General features: G+C 43.1%; 1 protein-coding gene across 2 annotated transcripts; it reads right to left on the bottom strand.

The window, feature by feature from the left end:
* Positions 1-6,242: 6,242 nt before the first annotated feature.
* Positions 6,243-13,609, bottom strand: LOC127763610 (protein HEAT INTOLERANT 4-like). Of its 2 annotated transcripts, XM_052288375.1 has the most exons (15): positions 13,533-13,609; positions 13,304-13,487; positions 11,892-11,930; positions 11,681-11,734; positions 11,521-11,584; positions 11,219-11,277; positions 10,631-10,755; positions 10,430-10,489; positions 10,179-10,237; positions 9,272-9,345; positions 7,842-7,880; positions 7,699-7,761; positions 7,540-7,587; positions 7,321-7,449; positions 6,243-7,223 (listed from the first exon to the last, which is right to left on the bottom strand). In XM_052288375.1, exons 2-15 carry the CDS (start codon positions 13,442-13,444, stop codon positions 7,176-7,178), a joined length of 1,002 nt encoding a protein of 333 aa, XP_052144335.1. In that variant the 5' UTR covers positions 13,445-13,487; positions 13,533-13,609; the 3' UTR covers positions 6,243-7,175. The 2 variants fall into 2 exon arrangements, with proteins under 2 accessions (XP_052144335.1, XP_052144334.1); XM_052288374.1 differs by having other exon boundaries at positions 13,304-13,591.
* Between the last annotated feature and the right edge of the window lie 14,075 nt (positions 13,610-27,684).

Raw genomic sequence — 27,684 nt, forward strand, 5'->3', positions numbered from 1 at the left:
AAGGCCCTGTTTAGTTGGTGAAATGAAATTTTTTTGTGTCACATCGAATGTTTGAGCGGATGTCGGAAGGGGTTTTCGGACACGAATGAAAAAACTAATTTCATAACTCGCCTGGAAACCGCAAGACGAATCTTTTGAGCCTAATTAATCCATCATTAGCACATGTGAGTTACTGTAGCACTTATGGCTAATCATGGACTAATTAGGCTCAAAAGATTCGTCTCGCGATTTCCTCCCTAACTGTGTAATTAATTTTTCATTTTATCTATATTTAATACTTTATGCATGTGTCCAAAGTTTCGATGCGATGTTTTTGGGAAAAAAATTTTGGGAACTAAATAGGGCCTAAAATAAATTATAAGACGGCTGTTACGCTAAAAAGTTTACACCCTAATTTACATCGTCCATTTGTTTCACATATATCACCAATGCATGTGTCATGGGATCCATCATCGGGTATATTTTGCTATCTCTTATGGTCTTATTTTAATCCTTAATTAAATATCATATAGGTCTAGTTATGCATATATTTTTCTCATTTCAGTTATACACTATTTTGTGAAAGTGAGCAAGCTATTGATGTTGTTTTAGTTTTATCGATAAAATTGCTTATAAGACATTGGTCTATTTAGAATATCCTTGTACTAATAATTAGACAAAGTATGGTTTTATTATTCGTTTTGGAGGATTTGGTCAATATGGTTGTGAGAGATGTAGGTCCTTTAGAGAGTTCCAATATTCCGATGGACTGCTAAATAGTTATTTATACCTATGTTTATATTTAATTAAATTGCTATGTATTTTTATTGTTCGTCGTATATCTAGGGAGAAAAATAATAAGGCAAAATTATTCGGTGCATCACACTTAATGGTTATCAGGTTAATAGAGACAAGTTTTGGTAATACTAGAAAAACCGGCCGCTACTTATTGCTGTTGGGAGAAACCTTAGTATATAAAATTAATTCGGTGTCACATGTAATTAGTATTGTACTGAACTGACTACCATTCTTTTCATCTAAAAATATCAAAACGTAATACTAAAGCTCTATCCAGATTTATATCGTAATCAAAGTTATATTTAATTTAATACTATATTTTTATATTTTAGAGCGGATAAAGTGGTAGTACTGCACAGCATGTTAGACATGGCCGTGTATGATGCATGGGTGTGTCCATCATGCCTGTGTACACGTGTACGTGCATGCGCCTTTGGTTGGTACACCAGTACACAACACATAAGCTGTGTGCACTTTATTTTTCCAGTCTATGCTCTTTTGTTTCACGCTTTCTGAATTACTGAACGGTATATTAACTTTATAAAAATCTCTAAAAAATATTTTAAAAATCATATTAACCTGTTTTTCGAGTTTGTTCAGCTAGTATTAAATTAATCAAGGACTAATGAGCTAACTCTTTTTCACGTGGAGGGAATGGGTTACGCACCCTAGGTTTGAACTCACCAATAGTATGGATGTTTTAATACATGGATGAATGTAGGGGTGGTAATTGGTCTAGGCTATGGATAGTTTCACAACCCTAGCTAGTCCTCGTATATTTTTAGTTCAAAATATATTAATTCAGTCCATCCTATTTCAGACCTGCCCTCAAATTTTATAGGTTCAAGGCTTAGCTACATTACCACTCGTATGCATGTGTATCTGATAGTAAGAGGGTGGATCCACATGTTGTTTAATGGATAAAGCGACACGCCAGTTTGAGCAACGTGATGGTTCGGCCGTGGTAGGTACGAGAGTGACAGAGGCTTACTTTGGGCTCTTTTGCTAATGGTGCTGAACCAGCGTATATACGGCGGATAAAAAAAATAATAGTAAGATCTGAGCAAACTAGATAGAGTTATAGTCCCCTTCCATCTATATGGTAAAAAAAAATTAGTGGGGTCTTCGTGGGGGCTCGAGACCCGCCGCCCCCATTGTTGATCCACCCCTGAGCATATCGCAATGGCACCGCACAGTACTGTAACGATCCTGGAGCTGTTCATAGGCAGAGTATTCTGTATGGAGTCATAAGGGTAGTAGTAGGGCGTCACAGTGTTTTATCGGACCTCACATGTCACATAGACTAAGAACAATGTTAGCTACATGTTTCACGGTGCAGGTCGCTTATAGTGGGTCCCACTAGTACCACTTTTTTACTTTTCATCTCCTCTTCTTTTCCTTTTCCCACCAGCCAAGAAAGTCTGGCATTAGGCGGTGACGGCACCGCTACTCGTCAGCGTCGAGCAGAGCGGCCCACGTGCAACGGCGCCGTTGACTTTAGCGGTTCGAGGTACTACCTCTATATTTTAATTTTAATGTATTACGCAGTTGACCTTTTTATCCAATATTTGATCATTCGTTTTATTCAAAAAATTTATGCAATTGTCATTTATTTTATTGTGACTAGATTCATCATCAAATGTTATTTAACCATGATATAAATATTCTCATATTTGCACGAAAATTTTGAATAAAACTAATGGTCAAACGTTAGTCAAAAAGTCAACGGCGTCATATATTAAAATACGGAGGGAGTATATGCTAATGGAGAACTAGGAAGTTGATGTTCCCTGCTGCTATATATGCCGAACTCAGCTGATACTATTAGCGTGATAAGTGCATGTACCGCACTTGCTGGGCCTCGATTACCAGCTATGATCAAGTAGGGATGAAAACAGTTTGGAAACGGACGGAAATCATTTTTATCGTTTTCGTTTCTATATTTTTTTTTTCAAAATTGGAAACCCCATATACGAAAACGGAGCGAATACAGTAACAAATATTTATCGGAATATAAAAAACCCTTAAACTAAACTTCTCAAATCAAGGAACAGATGTAGCTCAATATTTTTTTTCTAAAACAATAAATCGATGTTTCTATTTTTTTATCAATAATAATAATAATACAACTAGTTGTACACTTTATTTTCTTGGGGAAAAAGAACTATATTTATCTATAACTATAACTATAAGTAGTATGACATGGACTAATAAAAATTTAAAAATTTATTAGGCAAAAGAAAAATCTAAAGTACTGGACTAAAAAAATTATTTAATTAATCACCTCAATACATAGTATAAGTCCAAACATTTAGAGTAGATAAGGCTGAAGCTAATCAATTGTATATGAGAAATACTCTGTTTCTGATTCCAAGAAAAAAAATTTGAATTCATTTCCGGAAAGTTTCCGACGAATAGTAGCCTTATAATATTCGTTTCCGTTTCCGAGAAAAAAAATTTGAATTCTTTTCCACTTCCGAAAAAATTCCGACCAACACTTTTTGTTTCCGAAAACACATCTAGAATCTGAAAACTTTCTTAACCGTTTTCATCCCTAACTGAAGCCCCAGTAAAGATACATGCTACATAGTCGACTATTTTTGGTGGGTCCCAACAATATCTTCCTTCTCTCACCTCTCTTCCTTTCCCCAATGGTGGAGGAAGCCGCGTCGCCGAGCAAAGCGGCGGTGGGGGCGACCCAAGTGGCGATAGCGTCCTTGAAAAGTGTCGGGGGCGGAGTGCCACCTCTCCTCATTGGCCCAGAAACCACAAGAGAAGATGCAAATGATGGCACCGTCAAGCTCGGCAGATCCGGCCTAGGGCTCATCAAATTTGGCCTCGAGCGGTGGCGGCTGATCGTCAGGGCGCTGTGCGAGGACGGCAGCAGCTCAACGCCAGCGCCACTTTACCCTTCTCTCAGGCGATGATGACGACAAGAACGGAGGCGGATCGAGGCAGGTGGCGGCACCTCTCCCTCATCTCCTTCTTCACCTCTAGACGGTAACAATGAGATCCACAAGTTGTGGATGGACGGAGGGCTCAAAGCAGTTGCCGTCAGGCTGCTGCTGCTGTGGACAGGTCAAGGCCGTCGCCACCCTGTTGAGCTTGTACCTCTCCTCTTAGTCCACGGCCGGCGCAACATCGATGTTGCCGGCGCGGCCCAAGTGCTCCACGAGGATGGCACCTCATCGCCCTCCTCTCCTAGCCGATGAGCTCCACTAGTGGAGAAACCATCTTTGCCCGGTCGACCAAAAACCACAATAGTCTCGGTTGCAGTAAAAACCACGACTAAAGATGGTTTTTAGTCTCGGTTTATAAGTAGAACAGGACTACGTGATCTTTAGTCCCGGTTGGTGTTACCAACCGCATGCTATCAGGTGTTGTCAGGCCCCTCCAGGATCTTTAGTCCCGGTTGGAGTTACGAACCGGGAGTAAAGATCTTTACTCCCGGTTCGTAACTCCAACCGGGACTAAAGATCACGTGATCTTTAGTCCCGGTTAATGTTACGAACCGGAATTAAAGATCAAAACGCACTATATAATCCCTATTATTTATCCTCTTTTCTCATCCACTCTTTTCTCATCCACACAAACTCCTCTCTCCCTCCATCTCTAATCCTTATCTCATCCCTTCTCCCCTTCCTCCTTATCTCTTTTCCTTCTTATCCTTTCCCAACTCCCCTTCCCAACTCAATCCTGTGTGTGCAGCAGGAGGGGATAGGCGGCCCGGCTGGCGGAGGGCAACGCGGCGGCGCGGCGGCGGCCGGCGCAGCGAAGCGGCGGCGCGGAGGGCCGAGCATCGGCCGCCGGGGAGGAGGGGAGGCGGCAGCCGGCTCAGTCGGCCGGTGGCTTTGCTTCTTTTTTTTTTCTTTTTTTTCAAAGAATTTGTGATCCATGTATAGATTGAGATGAAGAATCTGTGATTCATTGTATGGATTGAGATGTATAATTTCTTTTTTGGAATCTCATTGTATGGATCTGAGATGTACATGATTTGTGTATTTGGGATGTTTCTTTGATTTGGAGTTTGATTTGGGATGTATATTCTGTAATGTATATGATTGATTGATTTGTGTATTTGGGATGGTACTTTGATTTTAGGGTTTAATTTAGGAATATGCATCCCACCTAATTTGGGAGAAAATAAATTAGAGATTAAATAGTAAGTATTTAAAAAAAAACTATTGCCCGCTCCCATATTTAATTAAAGATCGATCTTTAGTCCCGGGTATTTGAATCAGGACTAAAGATAGGGATCTTTAGTCCCGGATTCGTAGTCCCGGTTTAAAAATTGGGACTATAGGGGGTTACGAACCGGAACTAAAAACGATTTCTCCACCGGTGCTCGGTGCTGTGGAGCACGGGTATGAGACGTATGACGACGAGATCCCTCTCCGGTTCTCCCCTCTCCCTCCACTAGCTGGCATCACTGAGCACGGGACTATGCGTCACCAACCCTGCAAATTCTGACGAGAAATCTGTTACTCTAACTTGTCTTCACGTTCTTCACAGGGCAACGAGAGAGGCTAACGTGGAGTTAAATCTCTCACCTGGCTCGCTCGGGAAGAAAGAATGACATCTAAGCAAAGCACACCGTGAAAGCCTGGACATTGCATAGATTTGTTAGGTGTTTGCATGCCAGTAGTGTGTTTGTTCCATGGCATAGACCTGCAGCTCGTGTAGGATGAGCAGTAGTAGTACTGCAGGAGTAGTAGTATGTCACGGCGGCGACTTCACCAGCTGGACGTAACGATCAGCACGACATGGGCCAACCAGAGAAGCGGCCCATTCGCAATCGGCAGCCCAACAAGCGGTTTCCGGAGAGTACATGGACCCAGTAGCAATTGGCTGGGCCATTGAGAGGGAGAGAGGCTTGATGGCGCATTGCTATATAAGCCGGCAGCGATAGAGAGAAAGCGTACTTTTGTAATCAACAATTAACATTCAAATCGAATCTCTCTTCCTGCTTTTATCTTCCCCTCTGTTCTTCCTCGTTCTCTCTCTCTTTCTCCCAAATTCCTCTCCGAATCTCTCCTCTAATCCTCCTCAGCCACGAGTTCATTGTGAAGCAGAGTCAGGATCGTAACATTGTACTCCCTCCAGTCTAAAATATAAATATTTTTGGACCTGACACATGCATACGAGGTTGAAGGAGTAGTAGTTACAATGGAAACATGCATATAAGAGTCTTGCAGCAGGCGAGGAGGTTTCAGGTTTCTGTGTTGATGCTGGTCGCATGCAGGAGCCGCGCGCAGCTACGGATGATGCAATTGATCATGTTTGGCTACTCACGTTGCTGCGCGGGAGCAGTATCGCAGAGAAAAACAAAAAACGGATTTGCTATGGTCTTGCTCGAGCTCGAAGGAGGGAGGCAATCGAAGCGTACGTTGTTGGCCTGCAATCCGGTAAATCGGCAAGCTACTCGATTGGTGTTGGCCAGACTCCAGAGAAGTCATACAAGAACACCGACGAAAACTGGCCGCAGCCAAGGCTTGCCCGCGTTCAAAACGAAATCTCAGTTAGGACTCCTGACAAATACGGATTAAAAAGTAGATAAAATATTTTTTTAAAAAAACACACATTTAAACAAGAACGAAATTGCAAAACAAAAAATTACAAAACATAAGAAATGATCGTTTGAGTAAACCACATTAAAAATGCAAGAATCGAATAACAGATAGACTACATAAGAGCTCATGCTATTTATTTTCCCACAATCCTTATAGGATTGTTCATCCCATAAAAATGTTATGAAGGATTTATAGAATTCAATTTTAATACTTAGTTTCGAAGGTTTTTATCGGATTTTTTCTATAGAACTGAAATCATCAAAATTTACTATGCTTCTTACAAATCAAAGAGAAGCTTAACCAATTGGTGACAGGTGTAAACTAATCTTCAGTTGACCAATTGATCTGAACTCTTCAAGCTTCAGGTAGCCTGCAAGTTTCTCCAGCTAAGGTTGCGCCTTCGTTTGGTGCGAAATTAAGATGCCGTGTCACAACACGCACGGCGCACGGCGTTGCAATCCTGCATCTCTCCTTTTCGACCGTGGCTGCTCGTGAATTCGCGACACGAGATCCCGCGGACTGGACGAGTACCATGGATGGCGCTGCTTCTTTTCACTAAACCAACTTGCCTGGCAAATATAGCACGTAGCAGCTGACTAGTGGGGCCACTAGGCTAGCCACTATCCATGCTCCATGACAGTCAGCATCAGCACCATGACCACTGGCGACAAAATATGATTTTTTATTAGCGCCACCATCACCAGATCCGACACCGTTGAGCCCGCACATAACCCATTGCAAATCAACCACGGCTTCCAAAATTTCGGTGCCATGTTTGACAGCTCAGTTCTTTGGCAATGCTCAGTGAAAATGCACGATTGGATGCAATTACATCAGATGGTGTGCATTCCTGTAATATCTATTGATGTACCTTGCCTGCGATACAATAGGTACAGGGTTAAATCCAAGACAAAATATACCTGGTACTATGGTAGTATGTTCCAAGAAGTATCCGAGGAGCGATATCACATACCTTTACGTTGCTTACATCAGGAGTATCTAGAGTTTTTACAGGATAAAATTTGTAAAATTGGATATTTTCAAATGCCTCTTTGATCTTAGGATCCATATCATCAATAGCTTTCTTTCTAGCTTCCTTAGCCTGCAAAAGATTTGAAAACAATGAGTGCACTTGAATGCATTAAAACATCTGGACATCTGGTAAAAGTAATTAACATTTCAGTTGACTGACCTGTTTCAGCTCTCTTTTTCTCTCTCTAACCTTCTCCTTTAGGAATTCCTGCCAAAGAAATGTGCCACTAGTTAGGAAGGACAACTCAGTGAGCTGATTATCATATCTTAAGCCGACTATTCTTCTGACAGCTTAAGCAATACTAATAATAACAGGCACCTTCATTTTTTCTCTCTCATCCTCTGGTAGCCCCTCCTCTTTAACTTTCTCATCAGCAAAGTCCTGCATTTCAACAGAATGACTCCAGACACAGGTTACTTCCAAAGGTAGAACCAGAGCAAAACTACCAAATTAGTACAAACCTCATAATCATCCATCTCCCAGTTAAACTCACAAAATATCTGCAACAAACAGTACAAAGTAAATACAAAATTATTCGACAACATACTGAAACGTGGAAGCAAATATAAAAAAGATCAAAAATAGAGGTATTTAACTAAGTTTTTTTTAATAATTTCAGTGTTGACATTAACTAAGCATGGGCAGTGGTATAGTCATTTTACCTTATCGTTTCAGAGCAATCAAAAATTTGCATCAATAGCAGGAAAAACATCACAATTAAAATTTCCACCAATGGATAGAAGTGACCAGCCTGATAAGCATGAAAACAGAACCTGGACGCCTAGGCAATTACACAGACAACTAAACAACCCCATTAAGCTAACAAACAGCAGCAATTAGATTTTGCGTGAAATAACCAGTATGCAACAGCAATTAAGAGGAAATTAATAAGCATGCAGCAGAAGTTAGAAAATAATCAGCCCGCAGTAGCAATTATGGAAGAAAATAATTGATGCAGCAGCAATGAGAGGAAAAGGCAATCCCTCGCTCTCCAGGCTGCTGATGGAGCAGCTAAAAAGAAGTGATGGTAAGAAGGTACGAAAAATTCAGTGATGACAATTAGGTTGGCAGCAGCAGTTTCAACAGCAAACTCCACCCCATTTCGATCTGCCTCCCATGCCCCCCGTCCCACCCCACCCCCAAACCAATCTCTTTAGGCAAGGCAATGGCAGTAGCAACCTCTCTAGAGTCTAGACCACCTCGACAATTTGAGCAATGCATTGATAAGTGATAACCATGTTGATAAGCCTAAAAAAGGGCAGAGCTGATGTGTTTCAGGCTCATACATGGACCAATTTAGGAGGGCAATCAGATTAATAGGAATAAAAATCTCTCCTGATCCAACTGATCATGATGAAGGTAACTACATTGTAGGAATGCTAGTATGAGGATAACAGCAGTAAAAGTCAAAAGATAGTGCTTCGTCAAAGTTGGCAGGGGCCACCAGCAGCATGCGGTTTGGTTTTGACCTCAAAAGCTAGTGCAAATGAAGCATCACCAACATAAGCCTAGAGGTGCGTAGAAATAAGACAGAAAAGGTCAACTCGAGCTGCATATACGATAAAATTTATCTTCTCGCACAAGCTACAGCTTGAGTTGACATTTTCTGTCTTGTTTCACTGCAGCTTATATCAATGAAAATGAAGAGAAGCTACAGCTGCATTTTGGTCAGAGGTTCCTTAAATGTTGTCTTAATGAACAAACATCCCAATTATAGGCTATAGTAAAAAAATATATTACTTTGCAGATTACACATAATGTGATGATTACAGAAAATGTCATTTTGTTACAGTATGTGTTGATCACAGGACTCAATAACATTAACAAACAGCTGTGTTAAAAGATTGTTTAGGCAAAACTGGAAATGAAAAACATACTAAAAGAAGCTTACTGGTGGTTCAAAAGGATATAGGATATTGATAACTGTATCATCTTCATTTTCAGGAGGATTTAGTGGCATATAATCTGCAATATCATTGAACAAGGTTCATTGGCAGATCACATTACTTTCAAGTCTCAACAATTTTCTTAAAACATTTCACATCATATGTATGTAATAATATAAATCAAACGATGTAATAAAACAGTTGATCATGAGGAATTATAGACAACTTAAGACCTCAGGTTGTGCTACGGAAGGACTTGAGTAACCTCTTTTGTTGTTTCGCATGATTGTTGACCTTGCCATGCTCCAACATTTTATAACAAGATTTATGTGGTATGTCTATGGTTGCACCACAGTTACTAATATTAAAGGCACAAACGCCACTGAAGATCAGTTCATTACGCAATGTGTTACATAACTGGGAAGAAGTACCTCAGACACTCCGACCCACAGTCAAGACAGGATATGTAAATGGTATCAAATAGGCAGTGGTCCAAGATGCAGTTTTAACCAATAGTTATTAACCATATATACATGCCATTTGTGGTTTTGCAAATAAATACTAGCCATCCAAGTATCCAACACATGAAAATCAGCCAGCTAAAAGCCCATCAAAGTCAAAAGGCTACTACACTCTGGCCGAATGTAAATTTGTCTGCCAATTCACCCATTGCAATGAAATTAACATTTTTTTTGTTTTTGAACTGAAACAGCATGGGAATGACTTGCGAAAAGCTTCTTATCCCATGACTGACGCATTTGCAACAGTTTAACTGAGACACCACAGGGTTTTGCAGGATATAATGAAAAAATTCAAATAGGAAAGACTCTACAAGCATTCAAAGAATCCTACGAAAACAGGTATTTTTTAATACACACAAAACACTTAAATAATAATCCCAAGTCAGCTTACATGGCATGCAGTAGTCAAACAGCTTGACTCGTTCGGTTTTGAGATGCCTCAGTGCAGACCTGCAACATGTACAGACGAGGATACACTGGAATGTCAGAAGAAAAATATAGGGAAATATGTGAACAGTGGATTTATGTTGCATGCTTCTGGATGACAACATCCTAACAAACAAAAGAAGGATAGAAACAGAAACACATGCCCCCGAGCATGATTTGCTAGTGAGAACAAAGAACAGCATGAGTAATACTAACCTCCGCTGAGTGCAGCCAAGAGTAAATATTTTTGTTTTCAAACTGTCAATCCTACTGAGCCTGTAGAACCAAAAAACAATAAGCATGAGCAAAATGCAAAACTACAAATGATGATTGGTAAAAGAAGGTTACCCACTAATGATGGGAACAAGGTAATTATATAGGTTCCCAAAAGAATGTTAAGAAATACTATGAGAGTACCGGTCCTCTAGCGGAAAATAAGGCACCCAGGCCATCTTCATTGCTTTCATTGGCAATATCTCTTCATTTTCCCTTTGGACAGAATTTATACCAATTTTATCTGAAGGAGGAAAAGGACAGTCAACCTGCAACACAGAAAAGAGTAAAACAGGTGCTAAATGAGATTCAACATGCAGCAAGTAAATAGTTATATACTTAAGTTAGTGAGGTTTAAAAAAGTCAACTGCCAATGGCACTGTAACCTGTTTAAGGAGCAAACAAAACAATATTGGAGTAAAACAATACAGTAAGGACCTGGAAGTTGGTCATCTAGGGTTTTATGAAACAAAGAGATCCCACATCAAATAAGTTTTTAGCAGTATACCAGAAAAACCAAGAAAAAGAAAAGCTTTGGGTACTGGCATTATTCAAAAATAACAAATGTAGGGAGTACAAACATAGTCATCAAGTATGTTGCAAATGGTATGAGATGTTGAGATGCCATAAGCATGAGATAAATGTTCAATTTAAGTGTATATGTCAATGTGGACCATTTTCTTAGATGTACTTTTCCAGTAATGTAGGTCAAGAGAATGGAAGTGAACTTACAGCAACTACAATAGGAATAAGTACTATCTTTGATTCGCCATTCACACCCAATAGTTGAGCTGCATGCCAATGGAAATGAGCCAGTCAGATAAACTGTCAATAATTATTTAACAATTCGGTACATCCCAAGTATAAATTAAAAGGATATAGAAAGACAAGAAAACTTTTTTTTCCACACACACATGGTGAAACAAATGACCTTTGGTACTAATCAACTTGAAAAAAGGCCGACTCGCATTGGTATGTGTATCACGAATTGGAGAGTTAATTTTTAGAACAAGTGCGAGAGTAAGACTACTTACGTTCAGTGCTTCCAAACAAGTAAACTGTTTTCTCATAAAGCTCTCCCCCTTCTTCTAGGGCTTTCTGATCACCAACATTAAATCATATGTCATGCTGAAAGCAAGTGTAATACTAATATCCAAAAAAGAGTAGTATTGGAAGACTATCTGCACATCATACCTCCAAATTTTCAAAGTTCCAGTTGAACTCCTTTATCTTATCAATATTTTCCCACTGCAGATGACAGGCCAAGAAATAAATAGCAGTTAGCAGTAAGGCCAAATGCCTATAACATACAGCTTTATGTATGCTAAAATTTGCATCATTGACAGACTCAACAGTAAATTGAAAAAAAATTGAAATAGGTTGAGCCCATGGAATGCACACAAACCTCAGTCCCAACAGGAAAGGCTGACAACCAAAGATCTTCCTGAACAAGGCCATATATCATTATGCATAGGCATCAAAATAAATATAGCAGATAAAAATAATGAATATAAGGACGGTAATGAAAATAAAAAGTCATGATGTGGCACTAAAAATGGTCATCACACGTAGAACAACTAGAAATGAATGATTGCCATAGAGAATTTCAGATGGTTTTATTTTGTTGCTGCAAATTTTCTAACTTGTGCTCGCTGAACAATTGCGTGTTCTACTTGTATTTTCTACCCCCCCCCCCCCCACACACGCACACACAAAAAAAAAAATGTAGCATCCTTGTTTAGTGTATGCATAGAACTATATGTACCCTTTTTGCCTGTTTGCAAAGACAAATTCATTGTCCAACAAGTTCCTTTTATAACACATCACACACATTTCCAAATAATTGATTACTCTAGGATTGCTTCCATTAATGGAAAAATTTGTTGCAGGCCATCCTGGTTCTATGGGATTTGTTGTAGGACACCACAAAAACGTGTTTTCACCACAGATCATGCCGGTTTGAAGTTAACTTGCCAAAACATACTATGGTCATTATTTTAACACATCTGGCTCAATTGGAGAGATTAAATTTTATAAATGGCGCTTTTACCCTCGTGCCATCCATTGACAAACATCTAAAAATGATCAAGTAGTCAAAACAAGAGGCATTATGCGGAAAAATAAAGTACTAGATCAGATGAATTTAGTGTCAGTATAATCTTTTGTGATCTGATTGTGATTGTTAAACAGGTTGAACAAGTGCACAAACATCCTTTCTAAAAATTCTCTCTCCAGTTGATCCGGATATGTTAGAATAATGACCAGAGCGCGTCTGGGCAAACGACCACAAAACCAAAGTATCGTATGGCTAAGCCACATTTTTATGGTATCATACGGTAAATGCCACAAAACTAGGATGTCCTGCAACAAATTTTGCAATTTCATTATTCCAATGACATCTCAAAGTTCACTGTGACATATTGTTCAGACAATCATCCCATATAGCAAAGCACTTGAGAATAAAACCATTGCTAGCACTGATCTAGAACAACAGGAAATCCCACACAAACGTGGCTAGATTTTGTTTCTCATCACCAACAATGCAGTAATTCTACGGCACAGCACTCAACACGAAAATCCTTCCTAATGAAATGGGGAACCAGTATAGTCCAGCTAAATCCAGTCACATGTTAACCATGAAATTTCGGTATTTGAGCGGCACACGCAGCGAAAGGCAAACCACCACCATTTGGACTAACCCGACCACGCCAAAGCGAATCCAGGCCAATCACAGCTCCCCCCCCCCCCCCCCCCCACCCCCAAACGGCGATACGGAAAGCACGCATCGGAGCAGGGTAATCGGGAAGCCTTCCTCACCAGATTCCGCTTCTCGGGGAAGTACTCCGCCTCCGTCTCCGGCTTGGGCGACGCCTTGACACGCTTCCCCCTCCCCCGCGTGGCCGCATCCTCCTCCTCCGCCGCCGCCGCCGCACGCTTCCTGCCTCTGGGACGCGGCATCGCTCTCGATTAGGGCTTCGACCCGGTGAGTAGCGCGTTCGAGGGGGGGGGGGGGGGGGGGGGGAGAAGGCGAGGCTGTGAGTGGAGTGACGCTGTGTGTCACACCGGCTGGTGTGCCATCGGCGGCTGACAAGGTGGAAGTGCTGAAGAAGAAGAAGAAACAGCAAAGGCGGATTCTCATTAGACGCCTTCGCTGAGGGGATACGTATTTATGTATGTGTGAAACCTGTGTCTGACTTGTGGACCAGGAAAGGGGTTTAAATTATGAAGGGGTCGAACAACTATGTTTGTCGATTGTCAAATAAGAAAGAAAAGGAGCAACCACCCCCAAATCCTCACGCGTTCACACTGTGCCCGGCGGCTCGCGGCGGAATTTCTCGTCGTCGGCGAGCGGGGTATAACATATGGTATCAGAGCAAGGCAATCCGTGTGCGCGCTTCCTCACACTTTCTTAATCCGACGGTAAAATTCCCATAGCTCAGTTGGTGATACCCGCAAGGGTTCGTCGCCGTAAATCTGTTCGAGGGTTCGTTGGATTCGGAGGAGGGACACCACGACACCCGCTAAACAAGGAGTCCAGGTGAGGCAGGTAGTGGCGGCGATGAGTGAGATGGAAGAGAGATTGCTGGCGGCGGTGGAAAAACTGGCAGAAAAGGTGGAGCGCATGGGGTTGATCCACGAGAAACTGGAGGCAATGGATAAGAAGCTCGAGAAGTAGGGGGAGAGACTGGATCAGGTGCAGACCAAGGTGGATTTGTCCATGGAATCCTTGGGGCAAATACATCACGAGCAAATTCAAGTCTCGCAGGCGGTGCGGCGGGGAGCACCGTCTCCGATCGCGACCCCAACCCGGACGCTGGAAGGGACCTCGTCGGTGACTCGAGAACGACCTCAGGTAACAATTCCAAATCCAGTTCCGTCACCACCACCCAGGGTTGAGACTGAAGAAATAAATGCACGAAACATTGGGGAAGGGAACAGGGGAGGTAACCAGGAGCATCAGTTTAGGAGAAACATGCCTAAGATGGACTTTCCGAAGTTCGATGGAACTGACGCTGGGGTATGGGTAGACAATTGTGAAACATATTTTGCTATGTATCAGATTCCAGCTGGGTTTAAGGTTTCAGCCGCATCATTGAATCTTGTGGGAAAGGCAGCTCACTGGTATAAAGCTTGGAGGCAGAGAGTGGGTTTGCACGGATGGGAGCTCTTTAGGGATGCTGTGGTCCGGGAGTTTGATTTTGGAACTCATCACATTAAAGCTAATGCCATGTTCGAGTTAAAGCAGACGGGTACAGTGGATGAGTACAAAAAGTCAATTTGATAATCTGTTGTACAATGTTAAACTGTATGACAGGACTGAGCTTGGGGAGGTTTGGAAGGTAGGACATTTTGTTGCTGGGTTGAAGGATGTTCTAAAGACCCATGTGCTATCCAGGTTACCTGAGACTGTTAGTCAGGCCTATCATTCGGCCAAGGCAAATGAAAGTGTGATGGGGGAGGTTGCAGAAGGAAAGAAGAAGTGGGGCTTCAGGACTGGTGGAAGTAAGGGAGGTGAGAAACTAAAATTCTCTACTGGGGAGTTGTGGAAGGCTCAGCAACTGAAGGAGTACCGCAGGATTCATGGACTTTGTTTCAAGTGTGGAGAAAAGTACAGCCCTAATCATCAGTGTGCCCAACTTCCAGCTGCCCAGGTTAATGTGGTGGAAACTGTTGATCATAAGGCTCTTTTGTTAGATGAAATGCTTGAGGCTGTAATGGATGTGAAGGATATAGGACAAGATCCTGATATGTTTCTGTCTCTTAATGCCCTAGCTGGATGGGGTAATACTGGCACAATTCACTTAAGAGCCTTGGTTCAAAATCAAGTGTTGCCGATCTTAGTAGACTCGGGCAGCTCGCATAGTTTCCTGAACTCACACTTGGTGGAGAAATTACAGTTACCAGTTCATAATGTTCCCACAATGACAATTAAAATTGCTAATGGTCAGCAAATGTCTTGTCAACAAATGGTTCACAACTTTGAATGGTGGATTCAGGGGAAAACATTTTCTCATGATATGAGAGTGTTGGATCTAGGGGGCTATGATGCGATTTTGGGCATTGACTGGTTGGTGAAATTTAGTCCGATGACCTGTAATTGGGTGGACAAGTGGGTCTCCTTTGTATACAAAGGTGATCAGGTGCAGTTGCAAGGAGTTAAGCCTACAGTTGCTCAACCCCTTCCTCTGCAAGCAGTTTCAACAGAGCAATTGTTGAAATGGCATCAAGGTAATGAAATCTGGACTGTTGCTGTCGTGCAACCAGGAGACAAACCAGTTGTGTCCTCCTATCCTGCTGAAGTTCAACATCTCATTGACAAATACAGCATGATCTTTCAAACTCCCTCAGTCTTACCTCCTCAACGAAGTTTTGATCATGCTGTCACCCTACTTCCAAACACAGCTCCAGTCAATACAAGGCCTTATAGATACTCTCCAGCTCAAAAAGATGAGATTGAACAACAAGTGGCTGACATGATAAAATCTGGGATAGTGGTATCTAGTCTGAGTCCCTTTGCATCTCCTGTGCTCTTAGTCAAGAAGAAGGATAATTCCTAGCGTTATTATGTGTCGATTACAGAAAACTGAATGCAGTTACTGTAAAGAACAAGTTTCCACTCCCTATTATTGATGAGTTACTCGATGAATTGGTCGGTGCTCAATTTTTCTCTAAGCTGGACTTGCGAAGTGGATACCATCAGATCAGGATGAAAGAGGAGGATGAGTTTAAAACAGCTTTTAAAACACATCATGGCCATTTTCAGTTCAAAGTTATGCCGTTTGGCCTCACAAATGCCCTTGTGACATTTCAATGCTTGATGAATTCCATCTTTCAGCCTTACATGAGAAAGTTCGTCCTTGTTTTCATGGATGACATATTGGTTTACAGTAATTCCTTGACTGATCACTTGTCTCATTTGGAAATTGTGTTTCAAGTCCTACAGGCTCATCAATTAGTTGCTAAGCTCAGTAAATGCTCCTTTGCAATGCAAGAACTCGAATACTTGGGCCACATGATTTCAAAAAATGGAGTAGCGACTGACCCTGCTAAAACCTGGGTGATGCAACAGTAGCCGGTTCCCTCATGTGTATCTGAGTTGAGAGGATTTTTGGGGCTTACAGGCTATTACAGGAAGTTTGTTAAACATTATGGGTTGCTCGCGAAACCTCTCACTGAATTGTTGAAGAACAATAGAGCCTTTGTATGGACACTTGCTGCCCAGGAAGCTTTGTTGCCATGAAACAAGCTATGTGTTCTACCCCGGTTTTAGCACTGCCTGATTTTTCTAAAACCTTTGTCATTGAGACTGATGCTTGTGATACCGGGATTCGGGCTGTTTTGTCACAAGAAGGGCATCCCTTGGCATATTACAGTAAAGCATTGGGCACTATGAATCAGAAACTATCCATTTATGAAAAGGAGTTTATGGCCATTATGATGGCAGTGGATAGATGGAGACCATATCTGTTGAGAGGTCCTTTCATCATTAAAACATATCACAAATCTCTGTCATTTGGACTCTCAAGTCTTGGATTCTGACATGCAAAAGAAGGCCATGACCAAACTCATTGGTCTTCAATACCAATTTCAGTAAAAAAGGGACTAGACAACAAGTCAGCTGATGCACTTTCTAGAGTGGGTCAATATTTTGCAGTACAATCAGTATCCTCTGTACAACCTCTTTGGATACAGGAAATTCTCAATTCTTATGCAGTTGACTTTCAGGCTCAACAAGTTTTGCAAGAACTGGCTATCACTTCTCCTAATGAGCATGGCTTTGAATTGGTGGGGGGTTTGATCAAACATAATGGTAGAATTTGGATTGGTGCTAATTCAGCCTTGCAAACAAAAATCATATCCACCTTTCATTGTTCTGCAATAGGTGGCCATTCTGGTGTTCAGGCTACATTTCAACGAGTGCACAAGCTGTTTACTTGGCCACAGTTGCGCACTTCTGTTCAGGAATTTGTTCAGCAGTGTGTGGTTTGCCAACAGGCCAAACATGAGTTATGCAGACCACTTGGCCTATTGCAATCTTTACCAATTCCCCAAGGAGCTTGGCAAGACATCTCTTTGGATTTCATTAATGGCTTACCACTGTCAGCAAGTAAGAATGTGATTCTGGTGGTGGTTGATCGCTTTACTAAATTTGCCCATTTCATTCCTCTGAAACATCCTTATACGGCTCAGCAAGTGGCTCTTCTTTTTCTGGAAAGGATTGTGGCTCTTTATGGTCTTCCTAAGACTATTGTTTTTGATCGGGATGCGGTGTTTACTAGTCAGTTTTGGAAGCAACTGTTTACTAAGATGAAAGTGCCCTTGAACATGAGTACTGCATATCATCCCCAAACTGACGGCCAACCAAAGTGTGTCAATCAATGTCTTAAGATGTATCTACGTTGTGCTACTGCAGCTTCCCCTTCTCAGTGGTGCTCTTGGCTTCCTTTAGCTCAGTACTGGTATAATACTACTTACCACTCAGCCCTGCATTGTACTCCTTATAAAGCCCTCTTTGGTCAAGACCCACGGTATGCTTTTCTGCCTGAACTTTGTTCTGATTCCGACCCACCTGATGAAGCTGGAGTGCAGACATTGTTGCAAGACAGGCAGCTCTTTTCTGAAATGCTACAGTATTAGTTGTCGAGAGCTCAGAATCGCATGAAGCAGTATGCTAATGAGAAACGTTCCTTCCGGGAATTTGCGGTGGGTGATAAAGTTTTCTTGAAGCTTCAACCTTATGCCTAGAAATTGGTGGCTTCGCGTCCCTACCCTAAGTTGGCTTTCAAGTATCTTGGACCATTCGAAGTTTTGGTTTGTGTGGGTTCAGTCGCCTATCGTTTACAGTTACCACTTGACAGTCTGATACATCATGTTTTCCATGTGTCCTAGCTCAAGAACTTTGTGCCTTCTCATGTTCCTGTTTTCTCTTAACTACCGTCCACGGTTCAGTTGGATGTTGCGTCTCTGGAACCCTCAGAAATTTTGGATCGTCGTTTGGTCAAGAAAGGTAATGCTGCTTTGACACAAGTTCTGGTGCATTGGGGCACTCTTCCTCCGGCTTGTGCAACCTGGGAAGACTATACTGTACTGCAAGCACGTTTTCCTTCGGCACCAGTTTGGGGGCAACCTGGTTCTCAAGGGGGCAGCAATGTCACACCGGCTGGTGTGCCATCGGCAGCTGACAAGGTGGATACCGGAGAAGGTGCTGAAGAAGAAGAAGAAACAGCAAAGGCGGATTCTCATTAGACGCCTTCGCTGAGGGGATACGTATTTATGTGTGTGTGTGTGTGTGTGTGTGTGAAACCTATGTCCGAATTGTGGACCAGGAAAGGGGTTTAAATTATGAAGGGATCGAACAACTGTGTCTGTCGATTGTCAAATAAGAAAGAAAAGGAGCAACCACCCCCAAATCCTCACGCGTTCACACTGTGCCCGGCGGCTCGCGGCGGAATTTCTCGTCGTCGGCGAGCGGGGTATAACACTGTGTGCGTTCGATTTGGAGGAATCGGCGCGTGAAATCGATGCGATCCAAATTTGAAACGGGGGGTGGGGGAGGGTCAGCGAGGGGAAGACGACGGAGAAAGGGAAAGCCCGGAGTCTTGTGGGAGTTGGCGCATTTTCCGCGAGAAAATGGATATTTGGTCATGCTCAAAAAGCGGTTTTGCTAGAATGCCATTTTGAAAATATGTTTCGTTAAAATGCTAATATGAAGCACGCGACCACAGCCACTTTGTCGTTTTCTCTAATTTTCTCCATTTTTGATTTTATTTTCGCTGGAATGTGGCTTGATGAGACAAAATTGCCTTGGGACACAGCGAGCCTAGGGACACGGCGAGCTCGATGATGTGAAGCTCGCCGGCCAACTAGTCGTAGAAGAACTCCTTCAGCTCAATCACGGCGAGCACCTCGGCAACGCCGACGAGCACGTGCTGCGGCACCAGCCACCAAACATCCATCGGCACCGTCACGTCCGGCCGGTCCATTAGGCCGGTGTCGCGAGCCACGCGGAGCCGTCTCGCCTCGACGAGCGCCGCCACGACCGTGGCGAGGCAGGCCGTCGCCATGCCAGCGCCGACGCGCTAGAGCATTGTGATGCCGTCGCGGCCACCGCTAGCGAGGCGCCTGGCGAGCGGCACAGCCATGCAGTTGTACACCGGCAGCAGCGCGATGTAGGTGAAGCTGACGAGGCACTGCAGCCCCGCCGACGGCACGACGAGGCCACCGCCGCCGAAGCGCCGCTACATTAATTGTGCTGCTCTGCTTGGTGATTGGTGAACGGAGTGGACACCTGTGAGACGACGACGATGAACACTATGCTGGTCAACCAGATCGGAAGCAGCCATTGTCGTCACCATGGCCATCCAGGCATCCACCTCCTCAACTTGTGCCGTTCTCGTTGACATAGCTGAGCAAGGTGGTGGAGATGACGTAGCCCCAGTATATGGAGAAGTGGTACCAATTGAAGCAGGAGCTCCGCGACGCACGCCGCACGCCTCCGCCGTTGGCGTCTTCGATGACGACGACACCGTCTCTTTTAAACTGGTCCGCGCCGAACGCCATGTCACACTCGCACGGTGTGTGCAAGCCCTCCGTCGTCTACAAGCTCCGGCGCCACATCCTCACCGACCCGAGCTTCGTCGCACACCACCGCGCGTTCCACCCGAGGGTGGCGGCGGCGACCAGGGTGCTCGGCGTCTTCCACAACCCGGTCAACCGCAAGCTGGACCGCTTCATCCTGACCACCGCCACGAGCTCGCTGTTGTTCGGCGTGGAGAAGGACGCTGCTGCCGCGGTCAACCTTACCACTAGCGCGGTTGGGAACGAGGGCAGGAGGAGGCATCGCCGCTGGGTGCGGCGCAGCGCGCGGAGAAGGCGACCGCGGAGTACGCGCGCTTTATGCGGAGCTCGGCGAGGTGGTGGCACTGCGTCGCCGGCGGCTTATCAGGCGTTCTCTGTCCTTGCCGACCACCTTATCCTTGCCACCGTCGAGGATCGTCACACCGCCCCTGCCCCAGCCGCATAAATCCCCTTTCACCCGGCTGCCATTGGTCCCCAGTGACTCCAGGTGCTCCACGATGTCGCCACTCGCCCATGGCGCGCGCGTGGTCGTCGGGGAGGCTGTCGGGGATGGACATGAATCGGAGCCAAGTCGGCGGCGAGAGTGGCCGCGGCACCACCAAGGCACCACGGCGGCGGAGGCTGTGGTCTGTGTAGAGGAAAGTGACGTAAAGGCCGGCGCCGACGAGGCCTGTGGCGAAGTGCATCATGCAGTTGATGTGGCCCTGCCCCGGCGCCGGGAAGACGAGCACGTGCGCTGCCACCGCTGACGCCATGTTCGTCCACTCGCGCCGCTTGGTCGCCGCGGCCGTTGCTGCCGGCGAGATCGCCATGGCCGGAGAGAGGAGACATCAGGGCGCTCGCTCGCTTGGTCAACACCCGCCGCCGGCCACCGGCCACCGCCTCTCCGACGGTGTCCTCGAGAGAGAGGAAGAGGGGAAGAAGGGAAAAAGAGAGGTGAGAGAGTATGACAGGTGGGGCCCGTGTCAGGGGTATTTTGGTCCAGGGAAAGCATTCTAGTGAAAAATGATTTCGAAAATGCACAAAATGGCCAAAATGGCAAAGTAGCAGTGAACACGCGTTTCATATTGGCATTTTAACGAAACGTGTTTTTGGGATGACATTCTAGCGAAACCACCTTTTGAACGTGGCTAAATGTCCATTTTCTCATTTTCCGCCGATCGCCCGCGCGTGAACCGTCCGATCCGAATGGGCGTTGGCTTTGAGCTGTCAGATTCTTTGGGAGGTGTGGCGGTCCACGGTGACGGTGTGCGAGATGGCCGACGACCCACCTCCATTGTGACAGTGAAAAAAATCAAAAATTGTCACCTATGACATCGATGTAAACAATTCTTATATCTTTTCTTAGTTATGGCCCTGGTCGGGGAAAGTCCATTTCCAGAGTTGCACGAATCCGATTTATATTTCTTAACCGCAAAATTGGGTATAGACTCTCCTTCATTATCAAAACCGGCTCATTTACCTCCTTGGCAGTTTAAACAGTGGTTTCATCCTACATATTGCCTTTTTATGATACGTTGACCAAGTCTTCATCTGACGTGGAAGGTACGTGGTATTACATGTAAGGGGTGTTTAGATCTAGGGATGTAAATTTTTTGCGTGTCACATCGGGTATTATATAAGGTGTCGCATAGGGTGTTCGGGCACTAATAAAAAAACTAATTAATATATCCGTCAGTAAACCGCGAGACAAATTTATTAAGCATAATTAATATTTTATTAGCAAATGTTTACTGTAGCACCACATTGTCAAATCATGGAGCAATTAGGCTTAAAAGATTCGTCTCGTAAAGCAATCTGTGCAATCAGTTATTTTTTAGCCTATATTTAATACTTCATGCAGGTGTTCAAACATTCGATGTGACAGGGTGTCAATTTTTGGGGTAGGATCTAAACACCCCTTAAGTCTCTCGACAGAAAAATAAAAATTTTACAGCAGGACACATATAACATCCCCTCCTACCCACTTCTCTCTTCCTCACTCTCTCCCTTTCTTTCAACGGCAACGGAGGAGGAGGAAGAATTGATGAGGCTATACCAGGAGCTACCGCAAAGGTTGAGCGCTGAGGAGGTGGAGGCGGATACGGCGGTGTTGACCTTGGCGGAGGACAAGAACACCACATGCCTCTCCCGAGTGAAGGCTACGGTGTCGGTAGAGGATGGCGTCCCTAGAGAGCCCCACGACATGCTGCTGGAGATGTGGGAAAATGTTGAAGGCCACGATGTCATTGGAGAACAACGTCCCAAGAGAGCTCCATGACATGTTGCGGGAGATGTGGGAAAATATTGTGGTAGGGAAGGTGGCCTCAAGCCCTCAATAGTGATGGAGGTGGGCAAAAAAGGTGTTATCGCCACAATTGGCTGTGGACGCGCTACCAATATTATATTGGCTTTAATCATTTTTCCACCCTTTCACCTATGTAGATACTCTAGGGACTTGTTTGGCAAATATGTAGCAAAAAAATACAGGATTCTGATAGGATTGTATAATGCAAAACAAATGGTTCAAAAAAAAGGAAAAATACAGGATTCGTGGTTTAAATAGATAAAAAAACACATAATTATATATATGAGAGAAAAATATATAAAGGAATTTTTTTCGAGATGTTTGAGCTCTTGCTAACTTTTCTCTCTATATGATTATCCATTCCAGAGAAATTTTAAAAGAAAAGGTAAGATTCCATCCTCCATTTCAAAGGAAAATTCCTATATGATTGAAATCCTACAGGTTTCCTATATTTTTCCCGGCCATTAGATGTACAAACAAGGTGCGATAGATTTGGTATTGTTCTCTTGTTAAACAAGAGCTGCTCTGCTACAACAGTAATGACTTTATAGCCTACAACTACAAAGTACAAACTGCAAAGCATGTAAACTGAACAAGACCAAAAGAATCCTGGGGCAAACATCTTATAATTCAAGTGGTCATGTGGCACAACGACCTAAAACCAGATGATGGACCACCAGCGTGGTATTTCTCTTCTTTTGATTGCTGAATCAGAAAAAAAAAATAATACCGTTGATGAGGGGCATGTGAAGACGATTATGAATAATCCAATGAAAGCACTTGATCCAATCTAATTAAGTAGCAGCTAGGTTGCCTGTTTATCTTCCACGAAATGGAGCAAAGACGATAATTAACCAACAAAACCACTTACGAGTCGATCACTCACTCAAACTCTTCTACCTCTCCTAAGTGCTGTGCTGACCATGATCTGTTCTTTTAGCAACATAAACTAACATATCCTCCCCCAGGAGATCAAAAGGCTGCAGGCGGAGAAGCATGAGGGAAAGTGGTAATAATGATCTCCATTTTCTTGCAAGTTGAGTGCAATTACAAGGCGATAAGGATCATTAAACTTCAGATTAAAAAATAAACACCAATCGGCACTTGAGCTGCATCCAGTAAGAATCCTCGCTTTCTAGTCAGATAGATAGAGTTCGGTGTAAGTTCAGAATGACAAGCCTGCTGATGAGAGATCCGGAACCAAAAAAAAAAAAAGGAAAACATGAATCTCTCTGAAGATGTCTGAAGAGAAGACCAGCCTCCGGCATTTCAGCACGCAACCGTGACCCGCACTGGATGATCGACGATTCAATTATGTGAGGTCGAGTTCGAGAAGTTCATATAAACAATGAGGGAATTAATTCATGGCTTCGATTACATTTCTCCTCTTTCCCTTTCGAGCCCGGGGACTCCCTCCCTGGCAGCGACGTGCTCGTGCATGGCTTAGCTTTCCAAAAGCGTGCCACTAGCTCTTTCTTTCTGCTTTGCTTTGCTGGCCTGCACTTGGCGGCCTATAGCTCGATCGATAATGAATAATCATGCAAGAGGCTGATGCAGGCTAGCTCTCTCTCTCATCACACACAGGAGTCGTCGTCTGTGATCTCTCCTTCAAATTCCATCTTTCTTCCATTGGGACCAAGAACGTCTGGATTCTGGGGTCGTAATTCGATCGCCTTCTTTTCGCATTCGCAGTCGGTTTTTCGGTATGTTCATGTGAACAGTAAGTTGTCTTCATGGCCAAGCAAAAGCTTTCCTTCAGGTAATGATGGGGTGTAAACTGGGAAGTGAATTTTTTTTTCCCTCGAGGGGACATCCCATCATTTTGTACATAACATTTAAAAAATTATCAAAAAAAAATTTAAAAATTTGTCAAAATAAATCAATATATGATATATCTTTTCGCAAACATGCAAGTTAAAATTCAACTTATACAATTCGAAACAAAAATAATAATTTTGATCATAAATTGCACGTTTTTTTTCATAGTCAAATTTGTTATTTTTGTTTCTACTTGTATAAGTTGAATTTAAATATGCATGTTTGTGAAGTGAGGTATCACATATTGATCTATCATACTAATTTTTTAAAAAAATTTGTGATGACTTTTTAAGTAACATGCAAAAACGAGGGGATATCCCCTTAAGGCCTTGTTCAGTTACGCCCGGATTCAATCTGGGCCGAGAATGACAAGTAAGAAATTTATGATAGATACAATGAGAGACCGGGATTTATTCCGTGTCGGGAACCAATTTACTCATATTAAGTACAACAAAACATCCGGATTAGTTCCACACCTCTTGACTAGTGGATTGATTCTCGATCTCTTATTGTCCCTATCACGAGTAAATTGGTTCTCGGCCCGGAATAAATCCCGGTCTTTTATTGTATCTATCATAAATTTCTTACTATTCTTGTCATTCCTGATCTGTATTGAATCCGGGCGTAACCGAATAAGGACTAAGGGATGAATAGAGTTTCACTGTAAAGTGTTTTGATTTTTTTTTCTCTGGTGTTTCATTGGCGTTCTGGTATGATCAGAGAGCAGAAAATGCGCAATACTGTTTGGTCAGTACGTGCTATTAATTCAAGTCCCACTAAGATAAAGATGATACCATTGCACCCTGAATAATTCAGGTGCAACTTCAACGGTTAATGTGTACTGATATTCTCAACTAAAATCTTTGAGCCCCTGCAGCTTACAATAAAAGACGAAGATTCTTTGACACATCTCTGAATTTTTTTTTATCTAAACTAAAATCAGTGCTGCTTATCGACAAGTGTCCATTGATTAATTGCACACACCCATCAGAGGATCGGCACTAAGCCATGCAAGGCAAGTGCCACTCGTTGTGCACTCGTGCCTAGTTGGAACCTATCTCGGTTTAGGCGTTAATTAACAAAGTGGTTAAGCCCTTAATGGCCACCCATAAAAAGCAGCCAAAGCAACGAACCGCGAGAATCCAGTGGCCTAAAGATAAGTGGGTGCAGAGATATGCGAGAATCCACAACGCGGCCAAAGAATCCACCCCTGCGAATATATAATTTCCCCGCGAGGCCGCGAGCCCCAAACATCGCCTATAGGTTAATTGCTCAGAGTGATTCAGTTGCTGCCACGAGATGTGGCTATATAAAGAGCTTGAGATGCACCCAGCCATGGCCAGAGATCAATTAATGCTCTAACACCTGTCCCCATCTGAATAGCCCGGGAGCTTCCTCGCGAACGATGTCGAGGAGGAGGAGGAGGAGGAAGAAGAAGAGGTGCCAAGCTATCGCACTTTCAGAGGTGTGAAGTGTTGTGAGTGCGAGCTGCAGGTCGGGACGAAGCTTAGCATGCTTGCTGCCATGGCTTCCAGCGGTGGTCGGCGAGCGAGCAGGCGGCGGCGGCGGCAGAAGAAGAAAGAAGGCAAGTCTTATCGGCAAGGGAAGGCTAAGCCTTTCTTCCAGGTCTCCCTCTCTCCATCTAAATCCGTTTTTGGAGGAGGAGGAGGGGGCTATCTCGTTTTAGCTAATCTGTTGTGTGTGTTGGTGATGGTTTCAGTTCAGTTTCAGTTTCATGTTTGTGATCAGTGAGAGTGATGGTGTGTCAGTGGTGGTTTAGATCATGTGTTAATTAGTTCTGTGGGCGTGTCTTGGGGTTGGGTTTTCAGAAAATACTGTTGCTGTGGTGTGTGTGTGTGTGTGTGTGTGTGAGTGAGTGAATTAATGAGTCTCTGAAAATTCTGGAATAATAAGAATGTAAGCAGATGATGTATGTGCCTTGGTGCTACTTATATATGTGCTCTCGTTTTCTGATATTACAGAGACATGAGACACTATATATTCATGCTACTATTTGACAGATTCAGTTGTTTGAAAAGGGAAAAAAAAAACAGGCTAGTTAAACATATTCAGTAAGACAGTTATCTGAATAGATGAGCTTTATTGCATCCACATTTTCTGAAGCACCATGTCTCTTCTTCTATAAATTCAGTTGTTTGTAAAGGGAAAAAAACAATATAACCATATTCAGTAAGACAGTTATCTGAATAGATGAGCTTTATTTCATCCGCATTTTCTGAAGAATCATGTCTCTTCTTCTTCTTCTTCTTCTTTTGAAAATTCAGAAGCACCATCCCATAGTCGGGATTTCAAATATGAGGGAGATTTTGGGGTTGTTTGGATCGTTTGTTTGATGTTGTTTAGGATTGAACCTTGTTTGTTTGTTTGGTCTGACAGAATCCCCGATATGAAAAACAAAGTTTTCTCAAAAAGAGCTATCCCCTTTCCTCAAAACTGATAGCTAATTGGGTTCCTTAATTCTTATTGTTTAGGACAAGCTTAAGATCAAACAATTAGAACTTCCACTAATAATAACCATTAAAGTATTTAGTTTGAACAAAATACAACACGACGTATAGATTACTCTCAAAAGTTACTTTAATAAATTTAAATATTTATTACTTATATATATATATACACACACACTATACCGCACCCAGGTGCGTAATAAGTAAAATGCTCCCCCTCACATCCTACCCCCACCCCACCCACCCACCCACCCCCTCCCCAGGCTAACCCCCCTCCCCTCCCCCACCCACGCCTGCCGTTCCTAGAGGTACTCCGTGTTAGAATGTCGTTCCCAGAGGTACTCCGTATTAGGATGCAACCAACCAAAACCTACCACCGTGAAACTGTTTTAACATCTCGAGTGGACGTCCACCCGTTTATTGCATACCATCTAAATAATTATGAAAAAATTGAAAAAATATGAATAAGATAGATCAATATATAATATATCAATCGACAAACATGCAAGTTAAAATTTTTCTACAAGTTATAAAAAAATAACAAACAAAACTCAAATTACTATATATATATTTACAATTAAATTTGTTATTTTTATTACGATCTGTAGAAGTTGAATTTGAACTTGCATTGGATGTGAAGGCGTCCACGTACTCTCTATCGCTAGACAAATAAATAGTAGTACTACGATTGTTTGAAAAAGTAACAAACATAAATACTAATGGTTTGCCGAGGAAAAAAATTATCTGCGGCAATGCCGTACCAGGCCTCCTGTGCAACTGCAACACTGCGTAGACACCTGACGCGTGTCCTTCTCCCGCTGCAGCCAAGCAGCCGTTTCTTTGGAGCCGAGCCGCTGTGCTGAAAGCTGATTGGGATTTGGGAGCCGGTGTTCAGGAGTACATGAAAGCTGATTGCAGAAGAGACTTTAGAGTTAGGGTTTAGGGTTTAGGGATTTATGGAGTGATATATTATATATTGATCTATCTTATCAGTTTTTTTAAAAATTTTTCATAACCATCTAATTGACATGCAATAAACGGGTGGA

This window comes from Oryza glaberrima, chromosome 2, assembly GCF_000147395.1.
Source record: "Oryza glaberrima chromosome 2, OglaRS2, whole genome shotgun sequence".
Lineage (NCBI taxonomy): Eukaryota > Viridiplantae > Streptophyta > Magnoliopsida > Poales > Poaceae > Oryza > Oryza glaberrima.

Excerpts from the sequence above, each read along its gene's own strand:
- LOC127763610 (XM_052288375.1), bottom strand. The coding sequence starts at position 13,444 with ATGCCGCGTCCCAGAGGCAGGAAGCGTGCGGCGGCGGCGGCGGAGGAG. Across the intron at positions 11,278-11,520 it reads CTTGTTTGGAAGCACTGAAC|CTCAACTATTGGGTGTGAAT; the intron begins GTAAGTAGTCTT and ends ATTGGCATGCAG. Across the intron at positions 9,346-10,178 it reads GTTTGACTACTGCATGCCAT|ATTATATGCCACTAAATCCT; the intron begins GTAAGCTGACTT and ends ATGATATTGCAG.